Genomic DNA, 18,524 nt, shown 5'->3' with positions numbered 1-18,524 from the left:
AATATTTACACACCTGATACAACAAATAGAATTAATTTTCTCGTATTCATTCGAATCCGGAGGATAATAACCGGTTCTCATCCATACGAAAAAATTATGTCTAGCATCGTATTATATCCAGCTTTTAGCGTATATAAAAATGTACAATCATAAGATTAAAACCAGTTTTTTAGCCCGTGCCTTCGGCACATCGGGGCTAAAAAATGGTTTTAATCTTATAATTGTACATTCTATATCCGCGGAAAGCTGTTTATAATACGATGCGAGAAATAACTATTCTCGTATTCATTCGAATCCGGTGGATAGGAACCGGTTCTCATCCATACGAAAAAATCATGTCTAGCATCGTATTATATCCAGCTTTCTACGAATATAAAAATTTACAATCATAAGATTAAAACTAGTTTTAATCTTATAATTGTACATTCTATATCCGCGGAAGCCGTTTATAATACGATGCGAGAAATAACTATTATTTCACAGATTTTATCTTATGGCCCAAACTTTTCAATAAAAAATATAAAAAAAATCTTGAAAGGCATTAAGCCAAGGAATAAAGTATCTAGGCATAGGACATTTAAAATTTAATTAATCTTGAACCAATTTCTTTTGCATAAAAATCTGTCTTTGGTAACTGGTTATTATTAGTTTAAATATCGATTTCCTCTCCCTCTGAGAAAATACTATTAAATGGTGAGATTCTGTTATTTTTTCTCTTTTTTCATTACAAAAAATGCAAAACCAGGAAAAAGGAATTAAAGAGGATACATATAATTTATAAATCACAATTTACTTTCAAATTTCGGAATTTTAATATCAAAACTGCTTGTATTTAAAATTGAAATCATTATTTTATTTTGATATTTGTAAAAAAAACTTTGCTACTTCTGGACATTATCATTATATTTGATTATCATTATTAAATATACAATAATCAAAATGTTTTTACAGTATGGCTTCGACACCGATTGTTATCCGCTGGACTTGAACGGTTCTCAGCCATACTAAAAATCATGTATAGCATCGTATTACAGTCAATTTTACACAAATATTGAATAATATAATCATAAATCTAAAATTAGTTTTGCTAGCCCAGGCCTTCAGCCTCTCGGGGTCAACAAAACTGGTTTAAATCTTATGTTTTTTATTTATGTATCCGCGGAAAGCTGTCTATAATACGATGCGATAAATAACTATTTAAAGAATAACAAGGATGAATTATTACATATCAACGCATTTAGATCTGTCTCTGGATGTATGATACGCGAATTTGTCAGCTTCCTAAAATAGAAAAAAAAGGATCTAAAGGGGTAATACAATAGACGATAAATTGATGTACATCCCAAATGATGATACACAACGTTTGGACACTCAACTTAATACAACAACCAAAATAAAAATTTAATGAAAGTCCCTAAAGTTGTAAGCCAACGAATAAGAAAACGTTATTATAAAACTTTGGGGACTATTATAATAAATAGCCAAATGTTCCCTCCCAACCTGATTTTCATGAAAATTCTTATGCCTTTTAAGAAAAGGAGCTAACTGCCCCCTAATTTAGAGACGCACAAAAAGACTATAAACTATTTTCCAGTATGGCTTCGAAACCGATTAATATCCGCTGGATTAGAACCGGATCTCAGCCATACTGAAAATTTATGTATAGCATCGAATTATATCCAGTTTTTATAAATATAGTTGGGGTTTAATGCCCCCTTAGAGCCCCCCCTCCCCCAAATTTCAAAATCCTATGGTTTTTTACTAACCTTTGGTTTTTCTGGAGAATTTAACAAGATTGGGAGATGTAAAGATTCAGATTGAATTAGTTTGGAGGCCTCAAGTTCATCACCACCTCCATATTCTACTTTGTGCTCCAGTGGTTTCAGCTCATTGTCATCTTCAGTCTAAATTAAACATTCATTAAACTCATTTAGCTAGAAGCTGTTTATAGTACCTGTAAAAAATTATGTCATACAATACAAATAACCAATGATAGGCCAGTATACATTTTAATTGACCAATGGTAGGCCAGCATGATGTCATTGACGTCATATTAGAAGGAAATTTTTCGTTAATCGGGTTACTTCGGCAAAAAGTTTTTGCTGCTTATTTCTTTTGAAAAATAAACTTTTCCTATTTTTTCAGTAAAATTAAAAATAATTTTGTTATTTCACTTTTAGTTTTAGGATTTATCCCTATCAAATTGTTTATATATTTTTTTATTTTTTTGGCAGAAGGTTCCGTGATTTTAATTATTAGGTAATATCTTAAAGTAGATATATAATTTATTTCTAGATTTTTTTGTTATTTTGATTGAAAACAGTAATAGTGTCTGACTGATTATGACGTAACAAAAAAAATTAGCCAATGAGAGGCCGTTATTGACCAATGGTAAAATTTATAGTGGCCTCTCATTGGCTATTTTTTTTTGTTACGTCATAATCAGTCAGACACTATTACTGTGTTCATTTTGATTGTTAAGACTACAATTGCGTCATAGTGTAGATCCTCTCTTACCTGATTAAAGTCGTCTTTGCAGAGATGAGCAACAATGGCGGCGCCGAAGCTATCACCAAGTACATTCACCAGGGTACGGAATCTGAAAAGAAGGACATAAGAATAGAAAACTTTAAAAGACTGATATCAAATTATAAAACCTTCATATAAAAGATTATATGTCTTTTGTTACATGACCAATGAACCGACAGTAAATTTTAAAATTATAGTCGCTAGTGCTGTTGTAATATTTTTCAGTTTTTATGGTTTGATCTTGCCAATCAACAGACATGATAATAGAAATAAACTCGCGTGAAATTCCAATTGTCATTACTTTGTCACGCCGGTCATATAGCCGCACAGACGGTCAAACTAAGGGTACCTGTCAACTAGCCAATCGACAGACATGATAATAGATACATATTCGCTGTGCAGACCAACTAAGTCATATGACCCTAGGATGTCGCGCCGGTCAAACAGCCGTTGGGACGGTCAGACAGTCCTATAGACAAAGGTTTACCTGTCAACTAGCCAATCAACAGACATGATAATAGATACATATTCGCTGGGAAGACCAACTGTTTCCAGAACCATCACAAGAGTTACCAAACCTAATATTAGAGAATAGTTTTATAGACAACTTTCTGTGGATATTAAAATGAAAATTAAAGTTTAAAACCAGTTATTTTCGGCCCCGAGGGAAAGTAGTCCAAGAATAACAAAACTGATACTAATTGTTTATTGAGTTGAGTGTTCAAATGTTTTTACCACTAATTTTACGTTAGAGAATGGGTAAATTTGTGTTTCATCATTTAGGATTTACATCAATTTATCGGCCACTGTCTTATCCCTTTAGATCCCTGTTACTTACCAGCATGTGGAATTCCAGCGGCTCCAATACTGGCAGCTGTAGCTGTTATTGAGATTATGATGATCTGTCCGAGGGTTGGATTCATTCCTGAAATATTAATTTTTGGAAAACATATATTTCAAAATTAATAAAAGAAGTATGGGGAAGGTTTAGGTAACTATTTCCCCTGAAATAGCCTAAAACATGCCCAGAAACAATTTCTAACTTTATGACAAATTGCGAGTACACACACATGTTACTACTATGTGAAATTTGGTGTCATTTCAGCCTTTATACCAAAATTAAGAATAGCGGACGCAAGTAAAGACTGCTTACCTGTAAGCTGAGCAATAAAAATGGCGGCCACAGCCTCATACAGCGCCGTCCCGTCCATGTTGATGGTGGCTCCTATGGGCAGCACAAATCTGGCTATCACAGGGTTGATCTTGTTCCCATTCTAAACCATACAAATTTATCTGACATGTTCTACTAATAGTTTCATGGATTTGTCTGTCTGTCCGTCCGGTAGAAAAGTGATTTTCTCGACAGCTGTTTGACAGATGAATTTTTTCTGTGAAAATTCCCTATACCAAAGAGCGTCTATTATATAATTTACTTGGTCCGCATGTCTGTAGATCATGCTAGCGAAAATGTATTCTATACACATTGCTTAACGGGAAGCGCATCCGCTCGTCGTCGGGGAGGTGATTGGTTCGAGTATCGGCTAAACACCGCGTAAAAACTAAAACTGTTACTGACTACTGATGATATATCAGATGCACAACATTAATAGTCAGAGTAGGGGGAATGCAATAGCCCAAAACAGTCGCAACTTTTTACTATGCACAGTTAGTACTTCTAGACAAAGGTCGTGCAATCAAAGAGTTGGTTGTCTATTGGGTGTTACCTTACTTAATACCCTGGACGATTGAGCGCGTTACACTACAAACTTATCTGAACTATAGTAGTACTATTTATAAGGTTATATGTACAGATATTATTAATATTATTAACTCAAGGTTATTAATAGTTACAGGTAAGGTAGCTGTACTGTAGTTGTACTATATACCAGGTTATATATACAAATATTATTATCATTATTACCTCAAGGTTATTTACAGTTACAGGTAAGGTAGCTGTACTATAGTAGTACTATATACAAAGTTATATATACAGATATTATTATTATTACCTCAAGGTTATTTATAGTTACATGTAAGGTAGCTGTACTATAGTAGTACTATATACAAAGTTATATATACAGATATTATTATTATTATTACCTCAAGGTTATTTACAGTTACAGGTAAGGTAGCTGTACTGTAGTAGTACTATATACAAGGTTATATATACAGATATTATTATTATTACCTCAAGGTTATTTATAGTTACAGGTAAGGTAGCTGTACTATAGTAGTACTATATACAAAGTTATATTTACAGATATTTTTTTATTATTATTACCTTAAGGTTATTAATAGTTACATGTAAGGTAGCTGTACTATAGTAGTACTATATAAAAGGTTATATATACAGATATTATTATTATCATTACCTCGAGGTTATTAATAGTTACAGGTAAGGTAGCTGTACTATAGTAGTACAATATACAAGGTCATATATACAGATATTATTACTATTATTATTACCTCAAGGTTATTAATAGTTACAGGTAAGGTAGCTGAACTAGATGCTGTACCAAATGCAGTAGCTAAAGCAGGACCCATATTTCCTAAATAAACAAGATTAGTGTTTATAAAGCTTATGCCTTTGAAAATGAACAACATGAAATTATACTCAAACAAACATTCATATATGCACCCTAAAGGCTACTATGTGGACTTAAGGGGTTAGAGTCGAACCCTACCCCCCACCAGCCCCCCCCCCCCCCAACCACCTCCGTACTTACAATTTTAGTTTTAAAAAGACAACGTTAAAAAAAGTTGGGGAGGGTTATTTTTTTCCAGAGGTAAAATCTCTTGGGAGGGTAGAGGTACTCTCTCCAAAAATAGCTATAAACCTTTCTAGGACCATTTAGAAGCATTACTGTAAATGCAAAACAAAACATTTCAGTCCAGTGGTTAGCGAGATTCTTCGGTTCAGATACACACACATACATACATCTTGTTTCTTTTATATAGATATAAAACTTTATAATTTGGTTCTCCTGGACGATATGACGTCAATAAATATAACTTACCCATGAATTTAAAAGGAAGAGATCTTGTAATAATACTGTAAATCAGGGGGAGGACAACACCACCCTAAACAAAAATAAAATATTTATCACACTAGTTCTCAAAGTTTATTAATAGCATTTTCTTAATGGTGGGCTAAACAACTTTTGGGACTTTCATTGAATTTTGGTTTGTACATAAAGTGTCCATACGGTTCATCCACTGATTTTAATCTACAGAAGGGGTGTTTTTGTGTTTCATTCATCATTGAGGATGTACAGTACATCAATTTATTAGCCATTATCTTATCTCTTTAGATCCCTAGGGGTAAATCTAGTATCAAAATATAGTTTCGCAGTCGCCGCAGTATAGGAACTATTTTTTTGGGTAAACTGTAGACAAAATAGAATCGTTAGCTATGGCTTTATTTGCCAATATATGGGTGATACATTCGACATACATTTTACGGTAGGATGGATGTAGAGACAAACGGACGTACAAACATACACTAATGACAGAGTAGCTGCGCTACTAATTCTACCTGAAGAGAAATACCCAGGCAGACAACAAACAGGTACCAGCCAAGTTTCACCAATTCCTCTGCAAAATTATAATACTGGACAATTAGTTTACCTTCTCAGGGAGAGAGGGGAAATTTGACTGTAAATTACACTAGTACCCTTAGTTTTATAATTACGATTTCTTATTAAAAGGCTTAAAACTTTGGGTACTTTTGTTGAATTTTAATTGGTTGGTTTATTACCAGTCACAAATATTTCTACCTATAATTTTAATCTACTATAGGGTTAATTGTTATAATCATTGAGGAAGAACAATAAATTATCGTCCATTGTTTTATTTAACAATTTGTACAGAAACTCTCAAACGATTAGAAGTAAAAGGTTTAAATAAAGCAAATTTTCTAGTTTTCTCACGCCGCTACATGCCGCTACTCACCGCTGCAGAAAACATGCTCCCCTTCACACAATTTGTGAACATGAAATAAACTTACCCAGCACACTCTTCATATGGAGGATTTCTCCAGCAATGAGGAATGCGACACCAACAGGAGCCAGACAGACAATCCAGCTGGTCAACTTCATCATCACGTGACTTACAGACTGGAAAAACTTCAACAGTGGCTTTCCCTCCTCACCTATGTATAATTTAAGAAATTCAAGTAAATTAAATTTAATTCCTTTTAAATTTAGTCTTAAATAAAAGTATCAGGGTGTGTGTAGAGAAGGATAACGCTAACCGCCTTATCGATATTGATACCATTTTAACGTCTTCAGATCAAAGTGAATGAATAGAAGGGGCATTGTATGACACACAGAAAACTGTCCCGAATTTGTATTAATTTTGAGGAACAAGACTCCAGTGACGTCATATTTTTCTTTCCCGAAAAAGGGAAGGGGGGAAGAAAATCTCTTCAAAAGAGATGGGGAAAACCCCCTTTTCTCCCATCTCTTTTTTCTTCCCCCCTTCCCTTTTTTTCTTTCCCCCTTCCCTTTTTCGGGAAAGAAAAATATGACGTAACTGGAGTCTTGTTCCTCAAAATTAATACAAATTCGGGACAGTTTTCTGTGTGTCCATTGTATGGACCCTTTTCCGGTTTTGTATTGGGTGTTTCGAATCAGCTTATAGCGTATATAAACATAGCCGATTCCATACAAGAGAACAAAAAGCAATTTTCTTACAGACGCTAATTTTGTCATGTAGATGTCTAAATTATACATCATTACTTATACATTTATTGATTATGACTCAACATGTGATCAAGACTCGATCCTGACAATAAGCGAATCCAGGCCAATGCCGTTATTTTTTTTCTTAATTTACGAAGCCTTTAATAGTACCAATAAAAACGACATTATACTGGTCTAACATTAATCAATTAAATGTATACTGGCCTGCAGTTGGTAATTTAGTCTGTGTATTTGTTGGCCTATCATTGGCCATTTGTATCATATGACGTCACTAAAAACAGCTTATTCATTCACCTGAGATTGAGATGGCAATTCCGGTGGCAATGCTGAAGACGACGAGACCCAGGATGTTGGTGGAATTTGACCAGGAAGACGACATTTCCCAGGTCAATAGATCAGCTGGGTCCAACATGGCGCCCGTTTTGGGATCCTCTCTACAAATATTTAAATAGTTTGCTACAAGATGATTAAATAACCAAGAGAATGGTGTCTACAAAAATTCAGAATTCGAAATTGAAAAAAATATAGATCAACTAAGCTATTTATAGTGCCCATAAAAAAATGTTGTCATACAATACAAATGACTAATGATAGGGCAATACAAAGACTAAACTGGCAATGATAGACCACTGCCAGTATACGTAATAAGAATAATTGACTAATGGTAGGTCAGGCACTATAAACAGCTTTTAGCTCAACACAAGCATTAACTACAGTTTATGATTTCTATCAAAGGATATATAGATAATTCTGTTGCAACTTTAAAGTTAGCTAATTTGAAATACAGAGTGAGAGAGGCCAATTTTAATAGAACAAGCTTGAGTGTAAAAAAGTATAAAAATAAACTGTTACCTCAAATCATTGCCAGGATAAATAATTTGAGTTTTGTACTGCTGTAAAGTTGCCTGAACCAAATTTGGCGGGAAGCAGTTTGTGAATAAATCAAGCAGGGTGTCCACTAAAGAAGATAAATTCATATAATGAAAAACTATTTATAGCTAAATACCCTTTTATGCATGTTTTTATTAATTACCACATGAAAAAGTATCTATATGCATATGTGGGTCTGTACAATATCTTACTTTTTCTTTATAAATCTAAAAATCCCTAGCCACTAAATGAAAAGGAACCAAATTAATTTCTAACAAAGACAAAGAGTAAAAGAAGGAAGTTTCAAAGTTTGAAGGGGGGCGGACATCCCATTAACCCCCCCCCCCCCACACTTGGACTTCTATGGAGTTTACCTGTTGTAGAGTTATTGCTGTTAACATTTTTGGCGGTTTCCTCAACACTCCCAATTCCAGGCCTATATAAATAAATAATGAATAAATAAGCTAATCAATCCAATTACAAAAAGAAGTAAGGTTTTTTATGTCTTTAGCTTGAGATTTCGATAACTGCTGAATCGATTGCCCATTTTAGGGAATATTCAAATGGTCCTTGGATGGTTTTAGGCTAATTTTTTTACTTTACTACACCTTTGAATCTGTGAAATGTGAAATGATTATCAATGTGCATGCTGTATGTCCTCAATAAAAGTTCCTTTTCGTGACAAAAAGTATAACATATACTATGAACTTTTATGAACAATATTTGTATTCTAAGGGGGAATTATGGGATGAGACAATGGACGATAAATGGATGTAGATTCCCTCTGAAGAAATTAAAAATTACTCTAATTGGAATTATTGGTTGAAAAGTTGTAACACAATAGTTTCAAACTAACCAATACAAATTCAAATATTACGTACGTGGTTATAAAACCTTGGGTATCAGTGTAATTTACATTCAAATGTCCCCTACCTCCATTCCTATTATTCCCTCTTCTTTTTTAACCAATTTGTATTGAATGTTTTGTTAAATTCAAACCGCTGCAATACAAAACATATATTCAAAACACCTATTTACACCGGGGAGGAAGGGGGGTGGGGAAATTGGACTGTAAATCAAAGAGGTACCCTAAGTTTTATAAGTACGATATCTTAATCATTAGCTTAAAAACTTCTGGTACTTTTATTTAATTATGATGTTTAAACTAGCAGTGTTCTATGATTCCAAACATACTATTAAGAATATATGAATTATTATCTACTCCCATTTTCTTGAAATTAAAAAAAAACATATTTACCTTATAGTTATAGTAAGAATAATTCCTAGAGTAACAGCTAATACTGTGGTAGTTGTATAATATAGAACTGCTCGCATTCCAATTTTTCCTTTTCCATAGATACAAATTATTATCGTTTTTAAAAATCTTTATATGGTTTCTATAAAAATGACGTCATACTGGCCTACCTTTGGTCAATTTAATGTATACTGGCCTGCCATTCGTAATCTAGTCTGTATCGGACTATCATTGGTCATTTGTATTGTATGACGTCATTTGTTATAGGCACTATAGAGAGCTTAATTTGTTACATTTAGAGAGTGTGATTTTGAAATGGTTATTCCCATGACGATAAAGACAATATGACCTCTATGTAATTAAACTAAGTTCTTTTTATGTTTGCCTTTTTGTGTTCTCGAATTTATTCAAATTTTAAAAGTGACTTTTTCTGATAGACGGACAGACTAACAAACCCTAATTACAGAGTAACTGCGCTACTAATGAGATTGGAAATAATTTGTATGCCTGAAGTTCTGAGATCCAACTGCCCAATGGCAGCTATCAAGCTTGGCACTATCAGAGGAATTATCATACACTGAAAAAAAAAAATAAATACAGAAATGTTTGGGAAATCGAAATTTCTTTAAAAAATTGAAATATAAGGTTGTACTCTAATAATACTCCCAGATGAATAAAAAATGATAATCTCCATCCACCCCATTCCCTCACTCTCCTATTGGATGAACAAACTGATCAATTAATGAGGTCCATTCCTGAAATTGTACTATTAAAAAGATTCTTACCTTTAACATATTAAGAAATATTTTACCAGGATAACCGACATAGTTGGCTTCCCTAAACAGAAAATTTATATTAATAATTCCATTTTGAAAACATGGATTACAACAAGAATGGGAGATAGATAAAGCCAAAAAAAATACGAACATACGGATACTGTTAGAAAATTAATAGATTTGCTAATAATACACAGACAATCTAAATTAAAGAGTTTAAAGTGTAATTCTGACCTACACATTTCTTTTAGAATGCCCAAATAGTTTTGTCCATAGAGTAGGATAAATATTTGTCATTTTAATGGATATAGAATATATGGATATTGTGAAAAAATGTTTTCTACAAGTTGGCTATTATAACAATTAATATAACCCCCACCCCTTATGACTTCATCCCATCCCCTCTCCTGGCCATGAAGAGGGGATGGGATGTAAAAGATGGGATGGGAAGAGTATTGACCAATATTTGAGGACTATACTAGCAGCCTATATTAATACGAAAATTTCACAAAATGTCACAATATGCACGTATTCTATATCCAATGTCAATTTTCAGTGACGTACACATCATGTCGTCATAAACTTCACGTTGCTTACAGATATATACAATTATTAGTATTAGCGAAGCTTCTCTAAAACTCATTATATCTGTCCGTTAAAGTTATGTCTGTTAAAGACATAAAGGGCCTAATCTTATTGTTTAAAAGCTTCGTTTCAATTTATCTTTAAATTACAAATTCGTTTAAGAAAATATGGTTAGATTTTTAAAAATAGCCAATTGTTGACATTTTCAACCTACATTTGAACGGGGAACTAAAGGAAAAGACAATGGCTGATAATTTTATTTACATCCCCACGGATGATACACAAAAGTTACCCATTCTGTAGATTATAATTAGTAATTGAAACGTTTGGACGCTCAACTAACCAATCAAATTAAGTTAAAGTCCCGAAAGTTGTTAAGTCAACGAATAAGAAAACGGTATTAAAAAACATTGAGGACTAGTGTAACAGACAGCCCTTATGTCCCCTCCCACCCAGCGTTTTTCCTTCCCTAAAAAAATGCAAACACATGTTATGATGAAATTCAAAACAATTTTTTAAATTCAGCATTTTTAGGTCAAAACATCACGAACTGTAAAAGTGATTGATTTGTTACAAAATATTCCTAAATTTTTGTTAGTTCAGCAAAATAAGTTTGCAGTTGCAATTTTACAATTTTGCATTAAATATTTAACGCAAAAAAAATCATTTATTTTGAACATGTTTTAAACAAGGATAAGATTATTTGAAATTTAGTTTTTTTTTTAAATTTAAAATTTGATGTTCTATTGACGAAAAATTGTAGAAAACGTACGTACAGAAGCAATTATACAGCTGCTATTGTCAAAAGAATCGTCACAAGAATCCTCACAATGGAAAAAGTAAAAGATTTAGGGAAATTTAAATTTTGTAGTAAAAAACTTTATTGGACTTGATTCAATATACCTTTATGTTATAGGAATCTTTAGCCTTTCAAACTGCCGATATGCAATATGACTTTAAAAGGAAATGGCAACGAATGAAACATCTACAATGAAACAACTTTTATAGAACAGCAAATAAAATGTTTGAAATCGTTAGAAGAATTATAAAAGGCGTAAATTTATGATCAGAACTTTCTGTTTCATATCGACGAACACATGGTCCACCTTCAAATATAAGTAATAGGATGTCTTTTTTTGTGTGTGTATGTATGACTATCGTACCAAAAGTTCAAGATCACCACTGAACCGAAATGATTTTACTCTTCAGTGTAGCTCCTATTAGGTCCTGGGAAGGTTTATAAAATTTAGGGGCATATACCACAAATCTCCTTAAAGTAATCGATAATAGAAAAAAATACTACTTTTATTTTTTAATTCTAAAACTGAAAGTGGGGGAGGCTCAACTCTCCTCCTCCCCCCTACTGGAGGCCTAGTATAATCATATTTTTACTTTATTATTAGACTAGCGGCTACGCCCCTAGAGGCCTCTAGTGGCCTTTAAATGTTATTTTAAATATCTAATTTGAGAAATAACTTGTCTATGTTAAATTCATGAGTCTACGCAGCGCGACTAAGCTAGCGAGACTACGCTAGCGACACTAAGCGGCGGAAATATTTCAATTTTTTTGTGATTTCTATTGGTAGGGTAGTGGTACCCTCCCCCAAAATAGTTAAAAACCTTCCCGGGACATATGACAATCTACCCTGTTAAGGAGAACCCAATCGGTTCAGCGGTTAGCGAGATCCTTCGGTACAGACACACAAATACACAGATACACACACAGACAAACAAACATCCTGTTACTTTAGTATAAGGATTATGGATTACCTTTGTGTCCAAGGCTCCTCAGATCTCAGAGCTTTTAAACCAAGGCCGAGCCCAAGACCTGAACATAACAATATTTAATTATTCTTTCACTCAAGTTGTTTATGATTATTGTTTTTTTTTGTCTGTTGGTTAAAATCTCGCCTATGATTAAATCAATTTGGTTTGACATTTCAGGGGAGCATTTCCCTCTCTAAAATTTACGATGCCCTCAGAGGCTAGGGGTAGAACCGCTAGTATATGGAAAAAGTATAAAATACTATTTTTAGTAGCTTTGCATTTCGTGATTATCATTCTTAATCGAATTTTTAACAATAAACAATACATTTGTTGACGGTTTATCTCAAAGTCGAATACTGGCCTTGATTATAGAGTAGCTTCGCTACTAAATTATAGGGTTGGGCCGGATACTTTTTTGGCCGGATACCGGATATCCGGCTGATTTATAATGCCGAATATCCGGTTCCGGCCGGATATCTGGCCAACGTTCGATATACGGCAAATTACCGGATATCCGGCTGGATAACCGGATAACCCGGCGTCAAAAATCAGCCGGATATCCTGTAACCGGATAGTTTTAATATCCGGTATCCGGCCGGATATGGAAAATTGCCGGATATCCGGCCCAACCCTACTAAATTCTATAAAGTACTATTTGATTACTTTTGAATAACAAACCACGCAGAAATATATAATGCATGAGTCATTCTAATACATAGTACAACAAAAAATAATGATATACATTTACAATAAAAACTTGAAGCCGCTAACTAAACCCAGAACCACTTCATTATGCAATCTACATTTTCTGGATTTTTTGTCTACGGTAGACCATAAGTGTACAGCTTTACAGTACATTGTTTCTATTTGTTAAAGCAACTTTTTGCATAATGAAGTGGATCGGAAAAAACTAAAAAAATATAGATTTTAATTGAAATATAAGCATTTTACTTTAAACAGAATCTTTTTCTTTTATCATACGTGTTGCTTTAACAAATAGAAACAATGTACTGTAAAGCTGTACACTTATGGACTACCGAAGACAAAATATCCAGGAAAATGTAGATTGCATAATGAAGTGGTTCTCGGTTTAGCTGCTAAAGAAGCAGCTGACAAAACAAGAAAATCAATCCAAATGGAATGGAATTGAAAGTTAAAAAATTAAGTACAAATAACGTGAAACTTTCAAGAACTCGAAGGAAATGTGAAAACTTTATCATAATCATTTTATTAGCCGCTAGAAAGGCAGCTGAAAACTATGAATAAAAACATATATAATAATGCATCAGGCAGTAAAATCAATTCAAGTGTAATAAAACCGGCTACATTTAAAAAATTCACTTGAAGACGCTAAAACTTTAGGCTGTTAAAAAAACAGCTGAAAAACCATCAAAATCAATTCAAGAGTAATAAAGTCATCTACAGTTGAAATATGTAAATGAAGCCGCTAAAAAGCTATCGAAATATGCGGGAAAAAAGCAATTAACATTTGAGTAATCAGACAATTTAGTATAAACTTAAAGCCGCTAACCAGCCGCCAAAAAAAGCATCTGAAAACCATGAATCTCAACCCACGTGTAATTAAACCGGCTGTTGAACATTCTATTTTACAAAGTTACCTGAAATTATTTTAATATTGATTTAACAACAATACCTGCGGCGACACCAACTAGCGTCATGATAGTCAGAAGATTTTCTCGCATTTTTCCCATTTTTCTAGCAGCTGTCAGTGAGATCTTATGATACAAACAACAACTTTATATTTAAAAACAACAGCTGTGGAAAGTGTTGTTGTTGTCCTTGTGAAGTTGAGTGAGAGACTAAATTCCGAGGCCGTGTTGTGGATAGCAAGATAGATAGATAGCAGGATAGATAGATAGATAGTTTTGATTGAGAGTGTTTTAAGCTATAATACAACCGGCCTTATGGAAATGGAAAGAGTCTTTTTTAGGTGTTTTTACAAAATAACTTAGAAGCTGTAGTTTGAAAATAAATATTTTTCTTAAACTCATTAAATCTATTAATGACAATATTTGCCAACATCCTGACATTTAAATTAAATTAAGGTATCAAATGCTTTAATTTAAAATATGTTAGGATAAGTTATAAATTTGCTTTATATAAATTTTGCTTTTCTTATTGTATCTAGCCAAAAATTTACAACAAATTCTTAAACAATTTTGTTTAGACTTAAGTTCTAACACTCTACAAGTGTTGATGTTCGTTTGCCCAACAGTCTGATTTTAGAGCTTGGTTTTTAAGGATGTTGTCATCCTTGTTTTCTCATATACTATTTTATGCTATAATTGTCAACCAAAAGAATAATTAAAATTTAATAAGATTTTTAAAGTTTTTGCTAATGACTTGATGTACAGATTAAAGTAAAAAAACGTTTTAACTAAAAACGTTAATAGTTGTACTGCTGCTATGTCAGATGGACAACATAAATAGTAAGAGTAAGTAGCATAACTTTGCCCAAAACAGGTGTATCTCATTACCATGCACAGTTAGGACTTTCAGACAAAAGTCGTGAAATAAATGGATTGGTTGTCTGCAATTGTTGGGATGTTATAGTGCCAACGTTGTTATCAAACAAGGATGACAACATCCATAAAAGCGAAGCTCTGAAACTGATAAGACAAAAGAACAATAACACTTGTAGAGTGTCAAAACTAAATGATCACAATACAAATGTATTAGTATAAACAAAAATGTAAGTACTGCTTAAATACAGATATTTTTAAGGACATACTTAAGTTTGAAATCAATAGAACAATTCTAACGTGCCTAAATTGACAAAAATAGCTATCCGTTTCAGACGGACGGATGGATGGATCGATCCTAATTATAGAAAAGCTTCGCTTTAAAAAAATGCTGAATTGTCTGCACACCCGCAAGTGAGTAAACACCGGGTAAAAGAGTATCTACCCACTATTCCTACTTTCACAAATATGCATCTGATGTAATTTTTACAAATCTTGCGATAGCCTAAATTAAATACAATAATATAATATATTTTATACCTTTTTTATTAAAAATATTGGAAATATAAATTTTGTAGTTGATTATGAAAATTGTAAGTTTCCCTATGGTTATTATAAGATATTATGTTAGATTGGCGGTTCCTCATGTATAAAGAGAAAGGGAAAACTTATAAAAAATTTATAAATTTATTTAAAAATAGAAAAATGGATATAAAATGATTTTCTAATACTTTCCGTACCGTTATAAATACATAATAGTATGTCTGTCTGTGTGTAGGAAAGGATCTAGCTAACCACTGAACCGTATATGATTCTTTTTACTCTGAAGCTTTTTATACGACCAGAGAAGGTTTGAATGCGTGAAGGATCGACTTATCCTACCCCCCACCCCCCCAGACCCACCTTTCTTTATATAACAAGAAAAAAAGACTAGACTTCACAAAAAAAAAATATTTTTAGTTATTTACTCCTCCCCACATCGCTGCCTTCCATGAGAAGTACGTACATTTTGAACCTGAGAGAAAAGAGAGAAAGGAGAGGGAGAGAAGTGAGAGAGAGAGAGAGAGAGAGAGAGAAAGAGAGAATGGAAAAAAGATTATGAGAGAAATACATAAAACTTTCCTAATTAGCTTTCTATTATTTCTAAACTTTTCATTTTTATATAAATAATTATTGCTACCAGAAAATCATGAAAATTAGATAATTTTATGTTTTGTTTGCTTATTACCAGCTTATAACAATAACAAAACTAATTCGGAAAAAAATATCACGAAACCTATACGTGTTTTTCAGCTGTCGTTGGGGGGCAACCCATCGTAAATTGAAGACCATTCCATTTGCCCCCAAAAAATTATTTTAGATTTATTTCGCTTGTTGGTTATACCTTATTTCTGGGGTATTACATTCCAGATCTTGTATAACAATGTTTTTAAGGTTCATTTTTGTTTTTTCTATTTAAAACATATCAGATTGTTGTAAAACCTCCTCAGGAGCTTTTTGGTCAAACGTTCATAAATCAGATTAAAAAATTAAATATTTAACACTCTGACTTTAGAGTAACATTTGATAACAATTCTTAAAACATAGTGGAATTTTAAAAATTTACATTTATTATATAAATAAACAACAAACACTTAAACAATACAGATACATCTGGACATAGTGTTTAAAAAATCAGCCAATTGAGGCCATTAAAATGAGGGATTTTTTATCTCTTTTTTAGGGATTTTCTTTCCCTTTTTCTCCTCTTATCTTCCTCTATGACGTTACATGGCTGATTTTTAAGACACTTTGTCCAGTTACAATACTCTATAAAAAATTAATATTTAAGGTCTCAATTATTAGAGAACGTAAACCAATTTTAAAATGGTGAGTCATGTAATATTTTTGTATAAATTGTAGCATTATTAAATAAATCCTTATTTTTTTGTGCAAAGAAAAAAGAAAAAAATCTAAAAGTTTCATAAACTTGAGTCATTACCTAATAAAAGTCTCAAAACCTCTCTAAGATCAATGAAAATTGACAGTTCTAATTGTCCTTATTCTATGTAGTCAATCTGGTTTAAAGATAAAAAAGACAATGACAAAAACTTACTAAAAAAATTTAGTTACATTAGTAAATATTTCTATAAGAAATTTAAAACAATTATGCCATAGCATAGTATCATCATGAATAAAACAAAGATTTTAATGACAAAAATTTCATTAGATTTAAAATAATGATAAACTCATTAGAATATTGATTAGCCAAAGATAATTTTTCATGAAGTTGTTAAACACAATTCTTTACTTTTGAAGAATAAAAGAAAAAAATTATTTACTTTATTTAGTATTTCTAATGGAACTTTCTTCTAATTATAATTCTTATTTGGATTTCAAGGTTATCAAATTTGCTTAATTTTTTTTAATAATACCGGTAATATAACTGTGCTAACTTATGTTTGATGAAACCTAAAATTTTGTCTGAACTCAAGACAACTGCTGTTGGTAAAGCAAAGTAGAAAAAATCATAAATTACTATGGCTATATAGACAATTACATTTCCATAGCCAAAAATAAAAGTATACAAAAAAATAACAAAGAATATGACAATAACAAAAATTGTTAGTTCAGCAAAATAATATCTGACGTGTTGGCTAGGGCTTGAAGAATTGACATTAGAGGGTGCTGTGGAGGGGTTTCTTTCATCAAGGTCTGAATTATGTTGTCCACTACTTATTGAACTAGATGCACTAGTTGCAGCGGCAAAATTGTCTAGATCTATTGGAGCCAGAGTGGGATTCGTTACATGAGATCTATTACACTGCATTGACAAGGGGAGATTAGAATTAACAGGAGCAGCATGCACACTTCTATTCCTTTTTCTCATCCAAGATTTTAGTGTCTTCAAATGTTTCTTAATCTGAATGAGGATCTCAATTACTCCAATAAATATGAGCATGAGTGTTGTTACTTGGATCCTTGTAACAAAGGGTGTTGACTCAGTTTCTAGGTTGAGTTTCTGCAAAAAATACTTCAATGTTAGCTGATCACAAATTGTCCCTTTGTATAGATATATGAGAAGTTGAAGGGCAAGTGCAGTTACAGGAACTGAGGTAGCAAAAGGATAAGCCCAAGCTTCATGATTAAAACTTAGAAACTGTTGGGGTAGATATTTTAATGTAAATCTAAATAGTTGGAATTGTGCAAGTGCAGTTGCAAAAATAGATTTGGCATGCAATAATGGATTCATGAGACAGGTTTCATATTCTGCAGGAATCCAATTTTGCTCTTCTTCATCAAAGTGAATTGCTGCATATCCAAGATAAATATTGGTTGAACCTAAGAATAAATAACTTTAACTTCAATTCTTTTTTTTTACTTGTTTTACTGTTACACTGTATCAACCCCCTAACACTTAGAATACACCACTATTGTTGTCTGTAATACAACCCCCTTGATTTTGGCAAAATTATCTAAACACAACTGATTAATCATATGCTTTTACCTGCACAAACTGCATGCCACACTATAACTGATTTAGATGAGGATATCAGCAGAGAATACTGAGTCTCAG

General features: G+C 32.6%; 2 protein-coding genes across 3 annotated transcripts in view; one reads left to right on the top strand and one right to left on the bottom strand.

The window, feature by feature from the left end:
• The window catches only part of RpL19 (ribosomal protein L19), a 249,838-nt gene that overhangs the window by 152,024 nt on the left and 79,290 nt on the right, over positions 1 to 18,524 (top strand). The gene's annotated exons all lie outside the window — the stretch shown is intronic.
• On the bottom strand, positions 889 to 14,355 carry LOC145306483 (putative sodium-dependent excitatory amino acid transporter glt-4). Its single transcript, XM_080148614.1, has 18 exons — positions 14,140 to 14,355; positions 12,489 to 12,546; positions 10,143 to 10,194; positions 9,865 to 9,934; positions 9,361 to 9,448; positions 8,477 to 8,538; positions 8,085 to 8,190; positions 7,527 to 7,666; positions 6,536 to 6,679; positions 6,065 to 6,123; positions 5,547 to 5,610; positions 4,996 to 5,078; positions 3,683 to 3,803; positions 3,368 to 3,454; positions 3,017 to 3,107; positions 2,518 to 2,599; positions 1,767 to 1,904; positions 889 to 1,281 (listed from the first exon to the last, which is right to left on the bottom strand). The coding sequence occupies exons 1-18, from the start codon at positions 14,195 to 14,197 to the stop codon at positions 1,222 to 1,224; spliced, it is 1,563 nt and encodes a 520-aa protein (XP_080004740.1). The 5' UTR covers positions 14,198 to 14,355; the 3' UTR covers positions 889 to 1,221.

Source organism: Acartia tonsa, chromosome 14 (assembly GCF_053477335.1).
Source record: "Acartia tonsa isolate MP-2025a chromosome 14, ASM5347733v1, whole genome shotgun sequence".
In the NCBI taxonomy this organism is placed as follows: domain Eukaryota; kingdom Metazoa; phylum Arthropoda; class Copepoda; order Calanoida; family Acartiidae; genus Acartia; species Acartia tonsa.
Note: the sequence above shows the minus strand (reverse complement) of the source record. Positions and strands in the feature narration are given on the sequence as shown.

Coding starts and splice junctions, on each gene's coding strand:
- LOC145306483 (XM_080148614.1), bottom strand. CDS start 14,197: ATGGGAAAAATGCGAGAAAATCTTCTGACTATCATGACGCTAGTTGGT. Junction 3,804..4,995: donor TAACTATTAATAACCTTGAG/GTAATAATAATA, acceptor TGTATGGTTTAG/AATGGGAACAAGATCAACCC. Junction 1,905..2,517: donor GCAAAGACGACTTTAATCAG/GTAAGAGAGGAT, acceptor TGTTTAATTTAG/ACTGAAGATGACAATGAGCT.